At 44.0% G+C, this 24,491-nt stretch overlaps 2 protein-coding genes and 1 long non-coding RNA gene across 3 annotated transcripts; 2 read left to right on the top strand and 1 right to left on the bottom strand.

The window, feature by feature from the left end:
* The first annotated feature begins 483 nt into the window (after positions 1-483).
* Positions 484-6,854, top strand: LOC148136375 (uncharacterized). Its single transcript, XM_087983121.1, has 2 exons — positions 484-1,291; positions 4,206-6,854. The coding sequence occupies exon 2, from the start codon at positions 4,573-4,575 to the stop codon at positions 5,932-5,934; it is 1,362 nt and encodes a 453-aa protein (XP_087839247.1). The 5' UTR covers positions 484-1,291; positions 4,206-4,572; the 3' UTR covers positions 5,935-6,854.
* Positions 6,855-7,333: 479 nt separating this feature from the next.
* On the top strand, positions 7,334-23,502 carry LOC122540163 (transmembrane emp24 domain-containing protein 1-like). Its single transcript, XM_043675490.2, has 4 exons — positions 7,334-7,543; positions 7,877-7,974; positions 21,072-21,240; positions 22,410-23,502. Exons 1-4 carry the CDS (start codon positions 7,361-7,363, stop codon positions 22,626-22,628), a joined length of 669 nt encoding a protein of 222 aa, XP_043531425.1. The 5' UTR covers positions 7,334-7,360; the 3' UTR covers positions 22,629-23,502.
* LOC148136376 (uncharacterized) lies at positions 20,965-22,477 on the bottom strand. Its single transcript, XR_015754493.1, has 2 exons — positions 22,339-22,477; positions 20,965-21,210 (listed from the first exon to the last, which is right to left on the bottom strand). It is a non-coding gene; the product is annotated as an uncharacterized LOC148136376 (long non-coding RNA).
* Positions 23,503-24,491: the final 989 nt, after the last annotated feature.

Below are 24,491 nucleotides of genomic sequence, written 5' to 3' on the forward strand. Positions count from 1 at the left end.
TCATCTCAAAGGACAAGAGCAGCAGGTTCATGGAAACACCACCACTTTCATGTTCCCCTTCAAGCCACTCACCATCCTGACTTGGAAATACGATGTTACTTCACTGTCGCTGGGTGAAAATCCTGGAATTCCCTTCCTAATGGCATTGTGGGTCACCCCACAGCACATGGACTGCAGTGGTTCAAGAAGGCAGTTCACCCCCATCTTCTCAAGGGGCAACTAGGAAGGGGGAATAAAATGCTGGCCAGCCGGCAATGCCCACAACCCACAAATGGATGAACTAATGTATTTGGCTCAACATGTTTTCACAAGTAAAGCCCTTCATCCCAAGAATCTGTCCAGTAAACCTTCTGCGAGCTGCTTCCAGCCGAGGTATAATCTTTCTTAAGCAAATGGTGGGGCATGATGACTATTGCTGAGGTAATCAATGACAAGCCGACAGAGCTGCTCTCCTTAGTGTTCCTCTCTCTTACCATTGTGGGATATAAATGAATTAATGTTATTTCTGCAAGTATAAATTCTGATACAGAATGGGAATGAGAAAATACATATTCAGCAAAAAGAAAGCATGAGACGTGAATACAGAACAATGGTGGATATATGGGCAAACAGGAAAGCATCTGTTTCCCCCTTACACGGGGACACAGGAACAAACCCTAATCAAAGAGGTCAAAGTGGCCTCTGGATGGAAATAGATGCTGATAGAAGAAAAGATATGCCTAATCAATAACCTATAATAGACTGACGTCAAACACCCTTATGGGAGTCAGAGATAAGAGTTTGTCACGGACAAAACAGGATAAACAGAAGTTGTGGGATAAGTCTTAAGGAAATGAGTGACGTAAGCGAAGCAGGGAACAAACAATGGAATAAGGAAAAATATGGGGATTCAAACTGTATAAATTTCGAGAGTTTGTTGGATTTGGTGTGCATTTTGTCATTACCTTACCTGGTAATGAGACAGGGCACCCACCTATAGGTGTATAAATAAATGGCGGATTCAGATATTTGTCTCGGACTGAAATTATTAAAGTGAGTGAGCTTTTGTTTCTCACAATTGGGGGCTCGTGTCCGGGATTTTCTTCCATCACCGGGGGGAGTGGCTGGCCTTGGACACTGGGAAGACGCGTCCCGTTCCCCATTGAGGAGCGGTCTCGTGTCCCGGTTTGGTCTGCTCCCTTGGGTGACTGATGTGAATCCTATAAGAGAGACATCTGAATCAGACAGTGATAGGAGCTCGATAGAAAATACGGTGACAAAAGGGGCCAGGCAACTCTGTGCACAGACCAAGGTAAGAAAATTGACTTTTAAGTATTGCCTTGGTGGCCGGGATTGAGTTTTAGTAGTTAATAAGGGACTAACGAAGGAACTCAATATGGCTTGCGCTTTGGGTAAGGAAAAAGCCTCCGGGGAAACAAAGTAAGGAAAAGACAATGGAAATGGAGGCGGGGTCCCTTACAACATTCCTCCGGAAAGTCCTTTGGGCAGGATGTTGTGGAAATTGGCAAAATAATACTTGTGCAAGGGAGAAAGATGATTAAATATTGTTGCTTTGTATGGACTAAGGACTCCATTCTTCGTCCCGCTGTCTTCTGGCCAAAGTACAGATCGGACGAAGACTGGGTTTGTGAATATCTGAATTTATATGTCAATGTGCGAGAGAGAGAGAGAGAATGAAAAGAGCTGTACAGCTGGTAGGAAGTTTAACCCTTTGTGATTTGGTTTGAGTGAACATTTGTTTGTTGGTGATTGAATGTTTGTGTTTTATTCCCTGGAGCTTGAGTTCCAGGACTGTTTTGAATCTGATTTTTGTTATGGAAATTTAACATGATTTCTTTTAAGGTTAAGGATTCTATTGTGATTATGAAGAAGAAAAAAAGGAATGATAACTCCTGTTCTTTTTACAGATCATGACTGCCTTACTATCAGTTTCTAACTAATCTCTTTTATCTTTACATAAAAGCGATTTATGGAGGACAGTTGAAGTTTCAGTTCAACATTAGATTGTAGTAAAAGCAAAATTCTATGGTTAATATCTGTGACCTTGGATTCAGCCATTGTTCATGCATTAGAAGTTTTTTTTTTAAAAAACTTGAGTAGACAAATTCTTTTAAGGCAAGTTCTGATTATTTTACGACCTATAGTATTGTAATTGAGCAATGATTGGCCAGGACTATTTAGGAAAACTAATTCTGGATCTAAATTAAAGGACTAAAACTGGGTAATTACAGTGAATTGCAAAATTGGGAACTGTATGCATTTTGCATTTTGACTATTAAATACTGAAGAAATGAACGTAAATATATATAAATATATTTATAAGTTAGGAACAGGCTTTGAAGGTTAGTCAAGCATGAATTGATGAATTGGTGTTTGAAGTTATGGGGAGCTAGAAATATTGCAATATTTCTTTAAAAAAAAGAAAAAGGGGAAAAACGTAACAACTTATCCTCTTTGGGAGGTACCCATAAGGGACAAAGACATTGGTTTGTAAGTGCCCCCCTCACCAGTGGGGAGGTCAGAACATTTAAAAAGGAAATGGAGGTCCTGGTTGAGGATCCGGTGGGGTTGTCTGAACAAATTGTTCAATTTTTGGGGCCCAGTCTGTATACCTGGGCTGAATTAATGTCTATTTTGAATATATTATTTACTGGGGAGGAAAGGGGACTTGTACGAGGAACTGCCATTAAAATATGGGACAGGGAACACCCGATTGGAGATGGGGATGCTGGACAGGGAGAGATGAAGTTTCCCCTCAGAAACCCCCAGTGGGAAAACCAAAACCCAGAGCATAGAGAAGAAATGAGGGAATTGAAAGACCTGATTCTAAAAGGAATAAGAGAGGCAGTTCCGAAGTCACAGAATTTGATTAAAGCCTTTGAAATTAGACAGGAGAAAGATGAGACTCCCTCAGCTTTCTTGCAAAGATTAAGGGACTCAATGCGGAAATACTCTGGAATGAACCCTGAGGACCCAGTGGCACAGGGTCTTTTGAAAGTACATTTTGTGACAAGAGCATGGCCAGACATACAGAGAAAGATACAGAAGATAGAAGGATGGAGCGAAAAACCATGAGATGAATTGTTGAGAGAGGCACAGAAAGTGTTTGTAAAGAGGGAGAGGACAAGGGGGAACATTTGATAGAGGGTTTGAGCGACAGGGGCAGAGATGGAAGTCGCTACAGGAAGGATGCTATTATTGTGGAAAGATAGGGCATTTTAAGCGGGAGTATCCTGATCTACAAAGGGAAGAAAAAGGCAATTCCGCTTATGAATTATGATGAAGAATAGGGGTGTCAGGGGTTCCTGCCCTCGGGGGCCCACCAGGAACCCTTGATAAACTTGAAGGTGGGACCGTGTAGGGAGGAGGTAATCTCCCTAGTAGATACGGGGCAGCACGGTCATCGCCGAATTTTAAACCAAAGAAAGTAGAAATGTTAACACGGTCAATTACTGTTTCGGGGGTGAAAGGGGAAGGATTTACTGTTCCAGTATTTGAACCTATGATGATAGAAGGTCCTAAGGATAGGATCACAGGGGAACTGCTGTATATCCCTGATATAGGAAGTAATTTACTGGGGAGAGATTTAATTATCCTTTTAGGACTGGAGATTGGAATTCAGGAAGAAGAATTAGTTGTACAACTGGCGATGTTGACAGAGGATGCAGAGAGAGAGATAGACCCTATTGTATGGGCTAGAGAAGGGAATCATGGAAAACTACAGATCCCTCCCCTTTTAATAAATTTAAAACGGAAAGGGGACGTTGTCTGTGAGCGACAATATCCTATTTCCATAGAAGGTAAACGAGGACTGCAGCCAGTAATTGAGGGACTGATTAGAGCCATGTATGTCTCCTTATAATACCCCAATTCTACCAGTGCGGAAATCTGATGGAACTTATCGATTGGTGCAGGATTTGAGAACATTAAATCGGATAGTGCAGGTCAGGCACCCAGTAGTGCCAAACCCCTACATGTTATTAAGTAAGATCCCTCATGATCACAAATGATTTAGTGTGATAGATTTAAAGGATGCCTTTTGGGCTTGTCCCTTGGCGGAGGAAAGATTTGGGACTATCCCCCTATGAAATCTTATTTGAATTACCTTATCTGGGAACACAGGGAGAATTGCCAATTCCCGAAACTAAAGATTTGTTTTTAAAGAAGTATATACTGGGCTTGTCCTCCTCTTTATCTTTCCTCAGAAAACAGGGTCTATTGGCACAGACTCCGCCCCTTGAATTTGCTGTTCATCCCATCCGGCCAGGAGATTGGGTCTTAATAAAATCATGGACAGAGACTAAGCTGCAGCCAGACTGGGAAGGGCCGTATCAGGCTCTTTTGACTACCGAAACGGCAATAAGGATGGCGGAAAAAGGCTGGACTCATTATACTCGGATCAAAGGGCCAGTGGACCCTCCAGTTGAGGAAGAAGTCTGGACAGCCGAATCAACGCAAGACCCGCTGAAACTCAGACTAAAGAGACTTTGAGTAATGGACTATACAGTGGCGATGCGGGCGCGGGATTATTTCTGTAAGATTGTATATTAAGCCTTTTTGTGTTTTAGCATAATGATCAGAATACTGGGAATGCTTAGAGTTATGATGCTAGCCCTCTTGGTATTAGGATTTTGTCACATATCATTTTCATATGTATTATTAATGGTTCCTGAGTCTGACAATCCACAAGTAATAGACACTGATGTATGTAGCTTAGTAAATTGTGGGAATGTAGCTAATCAGAGACAATACCACAACTCAGAGATACATCTTAAGTCCTATGGGGATGGCCTCGGGGATGGTACCTGGTATAATGGTCTTGTCACAATACACCGGACCCCCTTCCGACCAGCACGCGATTGTCCCGATAAAAAGTGTAACCCCATATATTTAACGATAAGAAAAACCACATGGCACGGAGCGGTTTTGGGAGGTGGCACTTATGAGGTACAATTAAATGAAACATTTGGGATTGAAATGAAAGCAAATAGGAAGGAGTTTGTGGGCTGTTGTTTTCGAATTAGCATAGGACAGGGAAAACGGGTAGAATTACTGGGTAATGAGATACAACCTTTCACCCCTCCCAATGATCCTACAGTAGTAAAAATTATAGAGGTAAAGGATTTGAAACAGACCATCGAGATAGAGACTGGGTACGGGGATGCAAATGCCTGGGTTGAATGGGTAAAGTATACTGTAAAAAGTCTGAACAAAAGCAATTGCTATGCATATGCCTCCGGTAGGCCAGTGGCCCAGGTGGTTCCCTTTCCGCTCGGGTGGAAGCGAGACAGGAAGGGCATGAAATGTATGATAGCCCTGTATCAGGATGAGACTGCATGGAATGATAGGAATTGTACCTCCCTATCTCTGATGTTCCCTCCCTTGGAGGAGAAAGATGCAAAAGTTCCCCCCACATTTTCCGCCGCAGTTGGAAATCACACGTCATGTGTGCACAAGCGAGGTACGAGTCGGTCGAGAGATTTGGGGGAGCTGAAATTATGTACAGAGATTAAGAATGTTACCGAAACGGAGAAGGGAGGGAACTACTCAGCATTAAAGGTTCCCCGAGCGGATCTGTGGTGGTACTGTGGAGGAAAAATATTGAGACCCACCCTACCTCCGGATTGGAGAGGGATATGCGCAATTGTACAATTGGCAATTCCATTTACCCTGGCATTTGAGAAGGAAAAGATAGTAGGGAAAAAGGGAAGGGGTAAGAGATTACTGTTAGATAATTCTTTTGATGACAGGATTTATCTTGATTCGGTAGGAGTCCCTAGGGGAGTACCTGAATTCAAAGCTCGTAACCAGATTGCAGCAGGCTTTGAGTCAGCTCTCTTTTGGTGGGTAACAATTAATAAAAATGTAGACTGGATAAATTACATTTTTTATAATCAACAGCGATTTATAAAATTATACAAGAGAGGCGGTTAAAGGAATATCAGAACAGCTTGATGCGACAAGTAGGATAGCATGGGAAAACAGAATAGCCCTTGATATGATTTTAGCAGAGAAAGGGGGTGGTGGTTTTTATCCTTACTTCCCTGATAGTAGTAGTCGGGGTATTGGTGGCCATTGGCTGTTGTGTCATACCCTGTATACGAGGGCTCACCCAGAGGCTGATTGAAACAGCCTTGATGAAACGAATGCCCCTGAGGGGAATCAGACAGAGGAACTTTATCAACTAAATAATAAGGAAATGAGTGAGACTAAGATGGATGAAATCTCTGAAATGATGCTTGCGAATTTTGGGAACAATGTTTAAAAAAAAAAGAGACAAAAATGCAGAAGATAACAGATAGTAATGAAAAGAAAAAGGGGAAATTGTGGGATATAAATGAATTAATGTTATTTCTGCAAGTATAAATTCTGATACAGAATGGGAATGAGAAAATACATATTCAGCAAAAAGAAAGCATGAGACGTGAATACAGAACAATGGTGGATATATGGGCAAACAGGAAAGCATCTGTTTCCCCCTTACACGGGGACACAGGAACAAACCCTAATCAAAGAGGTCAAAGTGGCCTCTGGATGGAAATAGATGCTGATAGAAGAAAAGATATGCCTAATCAATAACCTATAATAGACTGACGTCAAACACCCTTATGGGAGTCAGAGATAAGAGTTTGTCACGGACAAAACAGGATAAACAGAAGTTGTGGGATAAGTCTTAAGGAAATGAGTGACGTAAGCGAAGCAGGGAACAAACAATGGAATAAGGAAAAATATGGGGATTCAAACTGTATAAATTTCGAGAGTTTGTTGGATTTGGTGTGCATTTTGTCATTACCTTACCTGGTAATGAGACAGGGCACCCACCTATAGGTGTATAAATAAATGGCGGATTCAGATATTTGTCTCGGACTGAAATTATTAAAGTGAGTGAGCTTTTGTTTCTCACACCATTTTCACTTTAATACCAGGTTTGATGAATTGACTGAACATTGAATATAGGAATAAAGCGACATATTGTGGCTGCATAGGACATTGGTGAGGCAACTTTTAGAATAGTGCGTACAATTCCGGTCGCTCTTCTATAGGAAGGATGTTATTCACCATGGTAACCTCTTTATATTTTTAACATTCAATTTCTTCAGTGATGTTATTGCACTCTCTGAGGCTTGAACTCCTGGCTCAGAGGTCGGCACATCACCACCACCCCACAGAAACCCTGGGAACCCCCTTTGCATTTATTGCTCCAACCTAACCGTTGGATTCCTCAACATTAATCACTGCGATGACGATCTGCCTGGAACCTGATTGGACACTGACTGCGATCTCTGGGTTGTGATGGCCAATCCGCTGCGTCCTAAGTTTTGCGGAAGTGGAAAGTTTGGGGCGAACTTTGGGGCCGAACATGGAGCTGACCTGTGGGGAGTGGAGGCTGTTTTTTCTGTTTCTGATGTTGGTAAATCCTATCGAGCTAGTGTCTTTCAGCCAGCCTTCGGACTCTGAGTTTACTTTTGTGTTGCTGCCGGGCAGAGAGGAATGTTTTTACCAACATGCCGGAAACAACAGCAGCATGGAACTGGAATACCAGGTGGGCCCAGAGACACGGGGGCAGCGGGGACTTGGCTCAGTATTGGGGGGGTAGGGCGAGTTGGAAAAGGCGACCCTGTCTAATCCTCGCGACGGAGAATGTGCCCATCGCCAGTCATGGCCCGGGCACTGTGTCACTCCGGGGAGAGGGCTCCTTTGGCGCTCTACTCTCCCCCTCAAGGCTTCCTTCAACTATTAAATTGTGATCCATTTTCTCCAGTTACAAACTGAACTGTAATACACAAAACGTTTGTTGCCACTGCTAATTTTTAACTGATGGAATAAATTATACGGTGTGTTATGTTTCTGAGCCTGGCTTGTGCTTTATCCACAGGTTATTGGAGGTGCTGGATTGGATGTTGATTTTACTGTGTTTAGTCCTGTTGGTGAAATTCTGGTCAAGGAATCAAGGAAATCTGATGGTGTCCATATGTAAGTATTTAGCACCTCCGAGCATGCACCCAAGTAGCTTTCTGCCCATCATTTCTGTGTATAGTATGTGATTCTCAACTCACAGGTATAACTTTGACAGGGTTGTACAATGGTAGATTAATTAGTAAAGTTTTGATTATGTGGGATACGGGGAGAGCTTGACAATGGGAGAGACAGGATGGTGGTCGAGGAGGATTGTTTTTTTTGGACTGGAGACCTGTGACCAGTGTTGTTGGTGGAGGAGTTCAAGACTAGGGGACATATTTTTAAGGTGATAGGAGGAAGATTTTTTTAAAAAAGGACATGAGGGACACCTTTTTTTTTAGTGGTTTGTATGTGAAATGAGCTGCCAGAGAAAGTCGTGGACAACATTTAAAAGCTATTTAGAAGATACATGAACAGGAAAGGCTTGTGGAGATATGGGCCAAATGCAGGCAAGTGAGACTAGTTTAGTTTGAGAACATCTGGGCTTCAGATATTTAGACCATTGGGATGCTTCTGGGGAAGGTGGGATCTGTACATGAAGGACGGGTTGCAACTAAACTGGAGGGACATAATTGTCCTGGATGGGAGATTTGCTTGGGTGGTTTGGGAGGGTTTAAACTAGTTTGGCAGGGGGGTGGAAACTAGAGCTACATATCTGGGGGAGGGGTAGTTAGAAATGGGGAAGTAACAGGGATGTAGTGACTCTATCGGAAGGTTATTCAAGTGATGAAACAAAGGGATTGGTTAAAGTGTGTCTGCTTTAACACAAGGTGAGTCCGAAATAAGAGTGATGAACTTAGACCATGGATCAGTAGTTGGACTATGATATTGTGGCCATAACAGAGACATGGGTTTCACAGGGGCAAGAATGGTTGCTTGATGTTCCAGGGTTTAGAATGTTTAAAAAGAACAGGAAGGGTGGTAAAAGAGGAGGGGGGTAGAATTGCTAATCAGAGAGTGCATCACAGCTACAGAAACTAAGGTTGTTGAAGGTTTGTCTACTGATTCAGTATGGGTGGAAGTTAGGAACAGCCACTGCATTGGGGGTTTTCTACAGACCACCTAATAGCAGTAGGGAGATTGAAGAACTCATAGGCTGGAAGATTTTGGAAAAATGCAGATGTGGCAGGGTGGTTGTTATGGGTGACTTCAACTTTCCCAATATTGACTGGAACTTCCTAAGTGCAGATGGTTTGGATGGAGCCGTTTTTGTCAGGTGTGTTCAGCAGGGTTTCCTTACTTAGTATGTAGACAGGCCATTTGGAATTGGTGCTCAGCAATGAGCCAGGACAGGTGTCAGATCTTGGGGAGGGAGAACATTTTGGTGACAGTGATCACAACTGCCTCACATTTACAATAGCCATGGAGAGGGAAAGGAGCAGTTACCGAGGGAAGATATTTAATTGGGGAAAAGGAAATTATGACACTATCAGACAGGAGATGGGAAGTACAGGTTGGGAGCAATTGTTCCACAGAAAGGACACAACAGACATGTGGAGACTGTTTAAGGAGCAGTTGTTGCGAGTGATGCACAAATGTGTTCCTCTGAGACAGGCAAGAAGGGTAAGATTAAGGATCCTTAGATGACAAGAACATAGGAGCTTCTCGTCAAAAGGAAGAAGGCAGCTTACGTAAGGTGGAGGAAGCAAGGATCCAGCACAGCTTTAGAGGATTACAGGCTTACTAGAAACGAGTTTGTCCAATGTGTGCAGGAGGGTTTCCTGACACAATATGTAGATAGGCCAACAAGAGGTGAGGCCATACTGGATTTGGTTCTGGGTAATGAACCAGGCCAGGTGTTAGAATTAGAGGTAGGTGAGCATTTTGGGGACAGTGACCACAATTCGGTGACCTTTACTCTAGTGATGGAGAGGGATAAGTGTGCACTACAGGGCAAGAGTTATAGATGGGGGCAGGGAAATTATGATGCTGTGAGGCATGACTTAGGATGTGTGGCCTGGAAAAGTAAGCTTCAGGGCAAGGGTGTAATTGATATGTGGAGCTTGTTCAAGGAGCAACTATTGAGTGTCCTTGATAAGTATGTACCCGTCAGGCAGGGAGGAAAGGGTCGTGTGAGGGAACCGTGGTTTAATAAGGAATTGGAATCCCTTGTTAAATGGAAGAGGGCGACCTATGTAAAGATGAGGCGTGAAGGTTCAATTGGGGCGATTGAGAGTTATAAGGTAGCCAGGAAGGACCTGAAGAGAGAGCTAAGAGCAGCAAGGAGGGGACATGAAAGGTCCTTAGTTGGTAGGATTAGGGAAAACCCTAAGGCTTTCTATAGGTATGTCAGGAATAAAAGAATGACTAGGGTAGGAATAGGTCCAGTCAAGGATAGTAGTGGGAAGTTGCGTGTGGAGGCTGAAGAGATTGGGGAGACACTGAATGAATACTTTTCGTCAGTATTCAATCAGGAACAGGACATTGTTGTCAATGTGAGTACTGAGTCACAATTAAGTAGAATGGATGGCTTTAAGGTATGTAGAGAAGAGGTGTTGGAAATTCTGGAAAGGGTGAAAATAGATAAGTCCCCTGGGCCTGATGGCATTTATCCTAACATTCTCTGGGAAGCAAGGGAGGAGATTGCAGAGCCATTGGCCTTGATTTTTATGTCCTCGTTGTCTACAGGAGTAGTGCCAGAAGATTGGAGGCTAGCAAATGTGGTTCCCTTGTTCAAGAAGGGGAGTAGGGATAACCCTAGTAACTATAGGCCGGTGAGTCTCACTTCTGTTGTGGGCAAAATCTTAGAGAGAATTGTAAGGGATAGGATTTATGAACATCTGGATAGGAATAATGTGATCAAGGATAGTCAGCATGGTTTTGTGAAGGGCAGGTCGTGCCTCACAAACCTTATTGAATTCTTTGAGAAGGTGACTAAGGAGGTGGACGAGGGGAAAGCAGTAGATGTGGTGTATATGGATTTTAGTAAGGCGTTTGATAAGGTTCCCCATGGTAGACTACTGCAAAAAATACGGAGGTATGGCATTGAGGGTGAGTTGGAGGTTTGGATTAGGAGTTGGCTGGCTGGAAGAAGACAGAGGGTAGTAGTTGATGGCAAAGGTTCATCTTGGAGTGGCGTCACTAGCGGTGTTCCACAAGGATCTGTTTTGGGACCATTGCTGTTTGTCATTTTTATAAATGATCTGGAGGAGGGGTTAGAAGGTTGGGTGAGCAAGTTTGCGGATGATACGAAAGTCGGAGGAGTTGTAGACAGTGAGGAAGGATGTGGCAGGTTACAGCGGGATATAGATAAGCTGCAGAACTGGGCAGAAAGGTGGCAAATGGAGTTCAATGTAGCTAAGTGTGAGGTGATTCACTTTGGTAAGAGTAATAAAAAGATAGGGTACTGGGCTAATGGTCGGATACTTGGTAGTGTGGATGAGCAGAGGGATCTTGGTGTCCATGTACACAAATCTTTGAAAGTTGCCACCCAAGTAAATAGTGCGGTGAAGAAGGCATATGGCGTACTGGCTTTTATTGGTAGAGGAATTGAGTTCCGGAGTACTGAGGTCATGTTGCAGTTGTATAAGACTCTGGTGCGGCCACATCTGGAGTATTGTGTGCAGTTTTGGTCGCCATACTATAGGAAGGATGTGGAGGCACTGGAACGGGTGCAGAGGAGGTTTACCAGGATGTTGCCTGGTACGATAGAAAGATCATATGAGGAAAGGCTGAGGCACTTGGGGTTGTTTTCATTGGAGAAAAGAAGGTTTAGGGGTGACTTGATAGAGGTGTATAAGATGATTAGGGGTTTAGATAGGGTCGACAGTGAGAATCTTTTTCCTCGTATGGAGTCAGCTATTACAAGGGGGCATAGCTTTAAATTAAGGGGGGGGTAGGTATAGGACAGATGTTAGGGGTAGGTTCTTTACTCAGCGAGTCGTGAGTTCATGGAATGCCCTGCCAGTAGCAGTGGTGGACTCTCCCTCATTATGGGCATTTAAGCGGGCATTGGATAGGCATATGGAGGATAGTGGGCTAGTGTAGGTTAGGTGGGCTTGGATCGGCGCAACATCGAGGGCCGAAGGGCCTGTACTGCGCTGTATTCTTCTATGTTCTATGTTCTAAATGGACTGAGGAGAGCCAGGAGGGGGCACGAGAAAGGTTTGGCAGGAAGGATTAAGGAGAACCCAAAGGCATTTTACTCATACATGAGGAATAAGAGAATTAGATTAGATTAGATTACTTACAGTGTGGAAACAGGCCCTTCGGCCCAACAAGTCCACACCGACCCGCCGAAGCGCAACCCACCCATACCCCTACATTTACCCCTTACCTAACACTACGGGCAATTTAGCATGGCTAATTCACCTGACCTGCACATCTTTGGACTGTGGGAGGAAACCGGAGCACCCGGAGGAAACCCACGCAGACACGGGGAGAATGTGCAAACTCCACACAGTCGCCTGAGTCAGGAATTGAACCCGGGTCTCTGGCACTGTGAGGCAGCAGTGCTAACCACTGTGCCACCCACACGTGCCGCCCTGAATGATCAGGGAGATGGTGGGGTCGATCAGGGATAGCATAGGGAACTTGTGCGTGGAGTCTGAGCAGATAGGGGAAGCCTTAAATGAGTTTTTTACTTCAATTTTCACGAAGGAAAGGGACCTTGTTGTGAATGAGAACTTTGAGGAGCTAGGATACAGGCTTGAACAGATCAAGATTGAAGAAGTTGATGTGCTGGAAATTTTGGCAAGCAATAAGATTGAGAAGTCCCCAGGGCCAGACCAGATTTATCTTAAGCTGCTCTGGGAAGCGAGAAAGGAGGTTGCTAAGCAATCGGCAAAGATCTTTGCTTCCTCAACTCTCCACGGGAGTTGTATCGGAGGATTGGAGGGAGACGAATGTTGCTTCTCTTTTCAAGAAGGAGAATAGGGAAATCCCTGGCAAGTCAGTCTTGCATCTGTGTTCAGCAAGGTTTTGGAAAGAATTCTGAGGGATAGGATTTATGACTATTTGGAAAAGCATAGCGTGATTAAAGGCAGTCAGCATGGCTTTGCAAGGGGCAGGTCATGCCTCACAAACCTTATTGAGTTCTTTGAGGAGGTGACAAGACAGGTCGAGCAGTGGATGTGATGTATATGGACTTCAGCAAGGCATTTGATAAGGTTTCCCATGGTAGGCTCGTTCATAAAGTCAGGAGGTGTGGGATAGAGAGAGATTTGGCTATCTGGATTCAGAATTGGCTGGCTGACAAGGCAGAGAGTGGTTGTAGATGGAAGTATTCTGCCAGGAGGTCAGTGGTGAATGGTGTCCCACAGGGCTCTGTTCTTAGGCCTCTGCTGTTTGTAGTTTTTATAAATGACTTGGATGATGAGGTTGAGGGGTAGGTTAGTAAATTTGCCGATGACACAAAGATTGGAGGTATCGTTGATAGTATCAAGGGCTATTGCAGACTGCAGCATGGCATAGACAGGATGCAGAGCTGGGCTGAGAAATGGCAGATGGAGTTCAATCTGGATAAATGTGAAGTGATGCATTTTGGAAGGTTGAACTGGAATGCTGAATATAGGATTAAAGACAGGATTCTTGGCAGTGAGGAGGAACAGGGGGATCTTGGTGTTCAAGTGCATAGATCCCTCAAAGTTGCCACCCAAGTGGATAGGGTTGTTGAGAAAGCATATGGTTCAAAGTTTGTGCGAAGATTTGTAGCTCGGGTGCTCGTTGTTGTGGTTCTGTTCGCCGAGCTGGAAGTTTTTGTTGCAAACGTTTCGTCCCCTGGCTGGGCGACATCATCAGTGCTTGGGAGCCTCCTGCGAAGCGCTTCTTTGATGTTTCCTCCGGTGTTTATAGTGGTCTGTCCCTGCCGCTTCCGGTTGTCAGTTTCAGCTGTCCGCTGTAGTGGTTGGTATATTGGGTCCAGGTCGATGTGTTTGTTGATGGAGTTTGTGGATGAATGCCATGCCTCTAGGAATTCCCTGGCTGTTCTCTGTCTGGCTTGCCCTATGATAGTAGTGTTGTCCCAGTCAAATTCATGTTGCTTGTTGTATGCGTGTGTGGCTACTAAGGATAGCTGGTCGTGTCGTTTTGTGGCTAGTTGATGTTCATGTATGCGGATTGTTAGCTGTCTTCCTGTTTGTCCTATATAGTGTTTTGTGCAGTCCTTGCATGGTATTTTGTACACTACATTAGTTGTACACCGAACGGAGAATTCACTACAAGGGTGTACAGGAAAGCCACACACACAGACCAAGTCCTAAACTATGAAAGTAACCACCCCAACACACACAAACGAAGCTGCAATCAGGACACTATTCAAAAGGGCCACAACACACTGCAGTACACCAGAACTGCAAAAAGAGGAAGAGGAACACCTACACAAGGTATTCGCCAAAAACAGATACCCGCGCAACTTCATCAACAGATGCCTAAGAGAAAGACCACGGAACGAGGACATACCACAATCAAAAGGACTAGCCACACTACCATACATCAGGAGCATCTCAGAACTGACAGCCAGACTACTGCGACCCCTAGGACTCATAACGGCACACAAATCAACAGCCACGCTCAGACAACAACTCACCAGAACGAAGGACCCGATACCCAACATGAGCAAAACTAATGTAGTGTACAAAATACCATGCAAGGACTGCACAAAACACTATATAGGACAAACAGGAAGACAGCTAACAATCCGCATACATGAACATCAACTAGCCACGAAACGACACGACCAGCTATCCTTAGTAGCCACACACACAGACAACAAGCAACATGAATTCGACTGGGACAACACTACTATCATAGGGCAAGCCAGACAGAGAACAGCCAGGGAATTCCTAGAGGCATGGCATTCATCCACAAACTCCATCAACAAACACATCGACCTGGACCCAATATACCAACCACTACAGCGGACAGCTGAAACTGACAACCGGAAGCGGCAGGGACAGGCCACTATAAACACCGGAGGAAACATCAAAGAAGCGCTTCGCAGGAGGCTCCCAAGCACTGATGATGTCGCCTAGCCAGGGGACGAAACGTTTGCAACAAAAACATCCAGCTCGGCGAACAGAACCACAACAAAGCATATGGTGTTTTGACTTTCATTAAGAAGGGGATCGAGTTTAAGAGCCATGAGGTTTTGCTGCAGCTCTACAAGTGCTTGGTGAGACCACACTTGGAATATTGTGTCCAGTTCTGGTTGCCCTATTATAGGAAATATACAGAGGCTTTGGAGAGGGTGCAAAGAAGGTTTACCAGGATGCTGCCTGGACTAGAGGACTTGCCTTATGAAGAGAGGTTGACTAAGCTTGGACTTTTCTCTCTGGAGAGGAGAAAGAGAGATGACCTGATCGAGGTATACAAGGTAATGAGAGGCATGGATAGAGTCAATAGCCAGAGACTTTTCCCCAGGGCAGGACTGACTTGCACGAGGGGTCATTGGTTTAAGACATTAGGAGAAGGGTATAGAGGAGACGTCAGAGGTAGGTTCTTTACTCAGAGAGTTGTGAATGCATGGAATGTGTTGCCAGCGGTGGTGGTGGAAGCGGAGTCATTAGGGTCATTTAAGCGACAGCTGGGCATGCACATATTCAGCAGTGAATTGAGGGGTGCGTAGGTTAAGATATTTTATTTTAGATTAGGAATAACCCTCCGCACAACATTGTGGGCCGAAGGGTCTGTTCTGTGCTGTACTTTTCCATGTTCTACGGCTGGCATAGATTAGTTGGACTGAAGGGTCTGTTTCTGTGCTGCATGACTTCATGTCTCTAAGTAGAAGCAGGATTGCAGTTCACCAACATCCTGATCCACAAGGAATGACCATTAGGGTGATCAATCTCAATTTGGCAAGCTAATTTGCTGTAAAGAGAATCCTAGTGGAACTCAATCCTGGAGGAGAAAGTGAGGTCTGCAGATGCTGGAGATCAAAGTTGAAACTTTATTGCTGGAACAGCACAGCAGGTCAGGCAGCATCCAGGGAACAGGAGATTCGACGTTTCGGGCACAGGCCCTTCTTCAGGAATGAGCAGAGAGTGTTCAGCAGGAGAAGATAAAAGGTAGGGAGGAGGGACTTGGAGGAGGGGCGTTGGAAATGTGATAGGTGGAAAGAGGTCAAGGTGAGGGTGATAGGTCGGAGTAGGATGGAGGCGGAGAGGTCAAGAAGAAGACTGCAGGTCAGGAAGGCGGTGCCGGGCTGGAGGGATCCGGCTGAGACAAGGTGGGGGGAGGGGGGATGAAGAAACTGGTGAAGTCCAAGTTCATCCCCTGTGGTTGGAGGGTTCCCAGTCGGAAGATAAGACACTCCTCCTCCGACCGTCGGGTTGTTGTGGTTTGGCGGTGGATGAGTCCAATGACCTGCATATCCTCGGTGGAGTGGGAGGGGGAGTTGAAATGCTGTGCTACAGGTTGGTTGGGTTGGTTCGTCCGGGTGGCCCAGAGGTGCTCAATCCTGTCATAACCCAATACTCATGGGGGGTGTGCAGTTTCTTTTATTCACTTGAGGAATTTGGGTATCTGTGGCTTGCCCAGACTTTGGTGGTGGTGAGCTGTTGTCTTAAACCACTGCAGCCTTTGACTGGAGGTTGACTCGCAATGCCATTCGAGATGGACTTCCATGATTTGACCCCGTGATACCGAAGGAACAGCAAGATATTTCCAAGTCAGGACGGTGAGTGGCTTGGAGGGGAAATTACAGGTGGAGGTATTCCCTTATCCTCCTACACGGTAGTTATGGGTTTGGAGGATGCTGTCAAAGGAATCTTATTGAATTTCAACAGCGCATCTGGTAAATTAGCACACACTGCTGTTACTGAGTGCCGCAGGTGCATGGAGTGGATGTGGTGCCAATCAAGCAGATTATTTTGTCCTGGGTAGTGTCATGGTTCTTGTTGGAGCTACAGTCATCAAGACAAGTGTGGAGTTTTCCATCACCCTATTGTCTTGGAGATGGTGCACAGACTTTGGGGAGTCAGAAGGTAAGTTACTGCACTATTCCTATTCTGATCTTCTCCGAGCCAATGTATTAAAAGATTTGATTTATTGTTGTCACAGATACTTAAGTAGAGTGAAAAGATTTGTTTTGCGAGCAGTACAGACGGATCATAACATACAAGGACATAAAGGTCATAGTGTTTAGGCAGAGCTAGGCATACAGTGTTACAGCTGTACAGGAGGTGCACAAAAGCAAGATCAACATTAGATTGGAATTTAGACTACTGAATGGACGTCTCTAATGACAGCAGGGAAGAAGCTGTTATTGATCCTGTTGGTGTGTGTTTAAGCTTTTGTATCTTCTACGTGAAGGAAGAAGTTAGAGACAGTATTACCGAGGTGGGAGGGGACTTTGATGTTTGCAGCCATTCCATGGCAGTGAGGAGTATAGATGGAGTCCATGGATGGGAGGTTGGCTTTTGTGATGGTCTAGGCTGTGTATACAACTCTCTGTAGTCCCTTGTGGTTCTGGGGAGAGCAGTTGTCAGACCAAGGCATAATGCATCCAGATAGAATGCTTTCTATAGTGCATCTGTAAAAGTTGTTGAGAGTCCTTCTGGACATGCTGAATTTCCTTTATCCTCCTGAGGAAGCAGAGGTGTCATTGTGTTGCTTTCATTGGCGCATCTACTTGGGTGATCCAGGACTGATTGTTGGTTATCATCACTCTTGGGAACTTGATGTTCTCGACCATCTCTGTCTCGACTCCATTGGTGTCGATAGGGGAGTGTCTTCCTCCTTTCTTCCAGAATTCTATCTTCAGTTCTTTACTGTCTCTGACATTGAGAGAGAGGTTGTTATTATTACATCTTGACACCAAGCATTCTATCTCCTTTCTGTATTCTGACTCCTCATTTTTTGATATCAGGCCTACACCGGTGGTGTCATTAGTGAACTTGTACAGGGTATACAGTGAGGGGCTGAGTATGCATCCTTGTGAAGTGCCAGTGTTGAGGATTATCATGGAGGAGATGCTGTTGTCTATCTTCACTGATTGCGGTCTGTGGGTCAGGAAGCTGAAGATCCAGTTACAGAGGGCAGAGCCAAGATCTAGGTCTCCGTTTTGAGATGAGTTTGGAATTAGAATTATAGTGTTGAATGCGGAGCTGTGGTCGATTTAAGTAGTAGCTTGATGCAGGTATCCTTATTAACTGGATGTTCCAGGGATCAGTGTAGAGGTGGGGAAGTGGCGCCTGCTGTGGACTTGTTTTGCTGATAGGCAAATTGCAAGGGACTGAGGCAGGCTGGAAGGTAAGCCATGACTAACATCACAAAGCACTTTGTGACTATGGAGGTCAGAGCCTCTGGGTTGTAGTCATTGAGGTATGCTGCATGTTTTTTCTTGGAGTCTTGGAGCAGGTGGGGACTTCAGATTGTAGCCAAGGAGATGTTAAAGATGTCAGTGAAAACTCCCACCAGTTGGTCCACACAGGTTCTGAGTAGACGGCCAGGGAATTCTCCTGTGGGCCAGTCACTTCCCTCGGGTTCACGTTCTCAAGAAGGCCGATCTGAGCTTTGGCATGGTGTGGGACGATGGTTCAGTGGTTAGCACTGCTGATTCACAGCGCCAGGGGCCCGGGTTCAATTCCTGCCTTTGGTGACTGTTTCTGTGTGTAGAGTTTGCATGTTCCCCCTGTGTCTCGTGGGGTTTCTCCGGGTGCTACAGTTTCCTACCACAGTCCAAAGATGTGCAGTTTAGGTGAATTGGCCATGCTAGATTGCCCCATAAGTGTTAGGTGCATTAGTCTGGCGTAAATATAGGGTAGGGCAATGGGTCTGGGTGGGTTACTCTTTGGAGGGTCAGTGTGGTCTTTTTGGGCTGAAGAGCGTGTTTGCATACAGTAGGGAGTCTAAGACCTCAGTAACAGTGACTGAGGGAACAGGTGTATCTGGGTTTGTCAGGATAGGTGACACTGCCACTGGTGTTCTACTTGAACCGAGCATAAACAACATTGAGCATGTCAGGGAGGGATCTGTTTTTGTTTGCTATTCTGTTCTGCTCCATTTTGTATCCTGTTATGTTGTGCAAGCCTTGCCACGGGCAGCTGGTGCCCTCGTGGTTAGTTTGGGCCTCGGGCCTGGTCTGGTATGACCTCTTGGCATTTCTGATGGTCTTGCGGAGGTCGTATCAGGATGTTCTGTACAGGGTTGGGTTGACTTGAATGCCACGCACCTGGTCTTCAGTAGGAAGTGGATTTTCTGGTTTATTCATGGTTTCCAATTGGGAAATATATGGATTGACTTCTTTGGCACACAGCCCTCTATGCACTTGCTAGTGAAGTCCGTGATGGCGTACTTGTCCAGCTTGTCCACTGAATTCTTGAAAATGGTCTGGTCCACCAATTCCAAGTAGTCCCAGAGAAGCTCTTCTGCTGCCTCAGACCAGCACTGTACTACTTTCTATGATGGGTCCTCTTGTTTCAACTTCTGCTTGTAAACTGGGAGAAGGAACACAGTGTTGTGATCAAATTTTCCAAAGTGTGGGCAGGTATAACTAATACAGTTTGGTTTTTGGTCAGTAGTAGCCCCCAGGATATTGATAGTTGGGGATTCAGGGATGGTAATACCATTGAATTTAAAAAGGGCTAATGCGAGATTTTCTCGTCAGCAATTGTCATTGCCTAGCATTTTGTGTGGTATGAATGTTACTTGGCACTTTTCAGCCATGGATATTTTTCAGGATGTGATGTATATGGACACAAAGTGCTTCAGTATCTGAGGAGTTGTGAATGGTGCTGAACACTGTGCCATCGTCAGCAAAGATCCCCAGTTCTGACTGTCCGATCTTGTTCTCCAGTGAGGCAAGGCATTGATGGAGCTTGGGCCAAGTGAAACTTAATCCTATCCTCCCCCATGCGTGCAGTTTGCAAACACAATCAGAAAGGGCAGGAATCCTGTTTGAATTCTCTGTTATAACTCCGTGATGTGAAAGTCAACTAGCTAAACACACAGTGGGATCCTTGTAAAACTGCACAACTCAACATTTTGGGTACTGAATGTAGCTGGAACCTTGATGTCCAAGGTTCATTTACTGCAGATTCTAGTGCTTGTTGTGGAAGAGGCCTGGCCTGGAGTAAAATATTTTTGTCCACTTTGACTGTTTTTTCCAGTATAGACTGCGCATTTGTCTTCAAAAAGCATATGGCTATTATGTGAACCTCTCATTAGAGAAGGATTCCTGAATGCAGTACCTTAATTGGGTCTGTTTGTGTACTTTAGAAACAAATGGGTTAAGAATAGAAATATGATCCATCATTTATATAAAACAAATTCTGATGTTCATTTGTTAAATATGGTCAACAAGGATGATTCTAGCTGAAAATGTGTTGCTGGAAAAGCGCAGCAGGTCAGGCAGATTCTCCTCCCTGGATGCTGCCTGACCTGCTGCGCTTTTCCAGCAACACATTTTCAGCTCTGATCTCCAGCATCTGCAGTCCTCACTTTCTCCCACAAGGATGATTCTACCCCATTCTAGGAAGTACAGTCTGGGTTACTTGATTTATTTCAGGCTGAGTTAGACAGATTTTTGATCTAGGAGAGTTAAGGAAGCCAGTCAGGAAAGTGGAGTGGAATCTCCGATCAGATCAGGCAAGATTTTATTGGAATAATGGTAAAGGCACAAGCTGTTGAATGGCCTACTGCTACTCCTTTCAGTATTATTCTGTGGAAATGCTATGCTGGATGACTTGTGTTGACTCATTTCTTGATTTATAGCTAATTTTAAACTTGTATCATTTTTAATTCCTTTTTTAAAAAACTTTCCGTATCTCTCTTGTCCACTAAAATCTTCCATGATCTCTCTACTTCTTCCAAGTCTGGTCACTTGTGCATCCCTGATTGTGATAACTCCACCATTAGCTACGCAGTCAACAGTTGACAACCCAAAGCTTTGGAATTCACTAAACCATTCTGCCTGCCTCCTTATTGCTTCTTAATCTACCTGTTTGATCATTACTCTGATATTTTCTTTGACTGTATAACATTTCTGTCTGATAATTATTCCCATGAGCTACCTGCAAGTTTTCATAAATTAAAGGTGCTGTAATAAAGAGGTTTGTTTGCTTGCAGTTCTGCTGCAATTTGAATATATTTTTTATTTGTCTTTTAGCTGGTTATTGTCTGGAGCAGCAAGGTGAAATGAACTCCAAACTCACTTTATCCAATGTGCTTTACAGGATTGAGCCTACAATTATCGGTGACTACAAAATCTGCTTTGACAATTCTTTTAGTACCATTTCTGAGAAGCTGGTCTTCTTTGAAGTGATTTTTGACGATGCTGAGGAGGACTGGTCAGAGATTGTGGAACCAGAAGAGCTGTTGGATATTAAAATAGATGATATCAAGGTAAGTCAGCAAACACATCATGCCTAAAGCTCACTAGTTTTTTTTTAGATTAGATTAGATTACTTTACAGTGTGGAAACAGGCCCTTCGGCCCAACAAGTCCACACCGACCCGCCGAAGCGCAAACCACCCATACCCCTACATTTACCCCTTACCTAACACTACGGACAATTTAACATGGCCAATTCACCTAACCTGCACATCTTTGGACTGTGGGAGGAAACCGGAGCAAACCCACGCAGACACGGGGAGAATGTGCAAACTCCACACAGTCAGTCGCCTGAGGCGGGAATTGAACCCGGGTCTCTGGCGCTGCGAGGCAGCAGTGCTAACCACTGGGCCACCGTGCCGCCCAGTTGTGTGAGTGAGTACTGCCAGATGCTATGGAAATGAAATGGAGTATTGGAAAGTCTAAAAATAGGTTTGATTGCAACTTCTTCCCCAGAATGATGTCTTTTGCACACTTCTGGGAGGAATGGGTAGAAGAGGAGGTGATGGAGAAACAGATAATGAATAGGGTAAATATGCCCAGGTGAGGTAATAGTTCAGAAGCTGAAACTTAGACATTTAAAATTTAACTGTAGCAGGAAAAGCTGTTTAAGGGAAGCATAAAAACATAATCTTTTAGCACAAAAGAAACCTTTTGGTCCATGAGACCTAAATATTCCCTTTCAAATATTTATCCAGTTTCTATTGTTCCTTGTAAGTAATTCCTTTATCCTAATGACCTTTTCTCCTATAGGGGGAAAAACAGTGTTTCCTTATGCCTCCCACCATCTTGAAATTCATAAAGTCCATTTACAACTCCAACTAATGCAAAGTGGTTCCCTCTCTACTTTTTAAAAATGTATTTGTGGGATATGGGCATTGCTGGCTGGGTCAGCATTTATTGCCTGTTCCTAGTTGCCCTTGAGAAGGTCATGGTGTTCTCTTTTCTTGAACTGCTATAGCTCAACTTTTGTGAGTTGACCCACAATGCTCTTAGGGAGGGAATTCCTAATTGGAACACCTTGTTTATTGAACCTCATTTATCCAGTTTTCTGATGTTTCTAGTCTATAATTAAAGCTTCTTAAATGCTAATGTAAATCTTTTCTTCACCTTTGCAATGGTTTATACTTGCTGGCTACAGTCAGCACGTCCTTCAGTAACTGTTGATCACTCTTTTTCAGGAGTCGATTGGAAATATGAACACAAAGCTGACAAAAAGTGTGCAGATTCAGGCTATTCTCCGAGCCTTCGAGGCACGGGATCGCAACCTGCAAGAGAGCAACTTGGGTAGAGTCAATTTCTGGTCAGCTGTCAATCTAGGAGTGATGTTGGTGGTATCAATTGTCCAAGTCTACATGGTGAAACATCTCTTCGATGACCGCAGAAAAATTCAAACCTAAACTCCAAAAAGCATGACTGAAGCAGAGATGTTGACTATTGTGGTTGAATAGCTGCAGATCATTTTTCTTGTTTTTGGATGGCTGTTTGTGATTTTGCTGCTTTTGGAGCTAGTTGTGATATTGGGATAAGCTGACAGCAAGACTGGTAAGTGAATTGTTCAAAATGGACTGCCCCAGGCTAGCTGAACAGAATGTCCATTAATGTTAAATACATACTCCTAGAAGGTCAGTATGTTTATTAAACAAACTGGGGGAAAGTTCTGGAAGCCAGGAATTTTTATCTTGTTTGAGGCTCAGAGACTTACTGAGCAGTTTAGCTCTGCTTCTAAACAATTAAGGCAGCAGATTAGACTTTCTCATGAAGTTAGAGAAGGATCGTCAGGGATGGGACAGATTGTTGCTAATCTATTCTGCAAAATAGAACCCATTTGGCAGCTGAAGAACTGTGCCAGGGTTCCCAGCATATTGGTACTACCAATCTAAACCCAATATAGGGCAGGGGCTTGAACACTGTCTGCACTAAGGAGTTTGGCTACATTTGAGAGGCAGGCATGAAAGGGAAAATGCTTTTTAAGGAATGTTCCAACACACCTAAAAATATTGCAGTAGCCAAATACTTGGACTGTGCATTAACCAAGAGTGTGCTGTTCCTAATCACAAGTGTGTATGGCTGTAAGGTGGGTTTGGTTTAAACTTATCACCGATGCTGTGAGCAGAAGGCACAGGGAATGAGGAAGTAGCACTGTAATGTTCTATATAACTGAATGTCTATCCACAAATCTGAGAATAATCTGAGTGCCTGTTTCTACATACTGCTATTTGTATAAAATAGACCTTTTTCTACTAAAAGTGCTTTAAATTGGTGGAGACCTCACATATTTACTGGTGTTTTCCTTGTGTCTCACTGATTATAACTGAACATCGCATTGCAGCTGTAAGGATAATGGTAATACAATGCACGATTTCAAAGAATGAGATTAAAAATCACAACATCAGGTAAAAGTCCAACAGGTTTATTTGGAAGCACTAGCTTTCAGAGTGCCATTCCTTTAGGTGGTTGTATAAGATCATAAGACACGGAATTTACAGCAAGATTAGTGTTAATGTTACATTGAACAATCCAGGTTTGTTCAATGTCACTGACACTGTAATCTCTTGCTATAAATTCTGTGTCTTATGATCTTGTGCTCCACAACCACCTGATGGAGCAGTGCACCGAAAGCTTGTATTCCCCAAATAAACCTGTTGTGCTATAACCTGGTGTTGTGATTTTTAACTTTGAAGTGGAGGAAACTGTATTGGACTGGGGTGGGCAAAGAATGAAATCCAGGTCATAAATAGAACAAATAATGAAGAATCATCACTGAACTTGAAACATTTAACTCTGCTTTTTTTTCCCCCTATGTATGCTGCTGGACCTGCTGAGTTTTCCAGCAATTTGTTTTTGTTCCAGGTTAAAATTTGTGGATGACATTGTTTGTTGAACTGATTAAACTTGAAAGTACAGACTTGTGAAAAGGGCTGATATTGTAAGGTTTCAGATGGGTAAGTTAAATTTAAATGAATGTAAAACGGTACAGCACTAAAACAGCCCTTTGCCCCACCACATCTGCACTGACCATGATGCTATCCTAAACTAATCTTATCTGTGCATGTAGTCCATATCCCTCTATTCTCTGTCTGTCATGTGTCTATCTAAATGCCTCTTAAACATTGCTATTGTATCTGTTTCTATCACTTCCCCTGGCATTCCAGGTGACTACCATCCTCTTTTCAAAAAAAAACCTTGCCTTGCTTATCTCTTTTAAATCTATGCTCCCTACTATTTGACATTTTCACCCTCGGAAAAAAACTAACTATCCA

The sequence above is a fragment of the Chiloscyllium plagiosum genome, unplaced genomic scaffold (assembly GCF_037043375.1).
Source record: "Chiloscyllium plagiosum isolate Xiang-an unplaced genomic scaffold, Cpla_swu_hap1 HiC_scaffold_45, whole genome shotgun sequence".
NCBI classification, from domain to species: Eukaryota; Metazoa; Chordata; class Chondrichthyes; order Orectolobiformes; family Hemiscylliidae; genus Chiloscyllium; species Chiloscyllium plagiosum.

Bases quoted from the DNA above. Each gene is read 5' to 3' on its own strand.
- LOC148136375 (XM_087983121.1), top strand. From the start codon at position 4,573: ATGATCAGAATACTGGGAATGCTTAGAGTTATGATGCTAGCCCTCTTG.
- LOC122540163 (XM_043675490.2), top strand. From the start codon at position 7,361: ATGGAGCTGACCTGTGGGGAGTGGAGGCTGTTTTTTCTGTTTCTGATG. The intron at 7,544-7,876 runs GTGGGCCCAGAG...CTTTATCCACAG, and splicing joins GCATGGAACTGGAATACCAG to GTTATTGGAGGTGCTGGATT. The intron at 21,241-22,409 runs GTAAGTCAGCAA...ACTCTTTTTCAG, and splicing joins TTAAAATAGATGATATCAAG to GAGTCGATTGGAAATATGAA.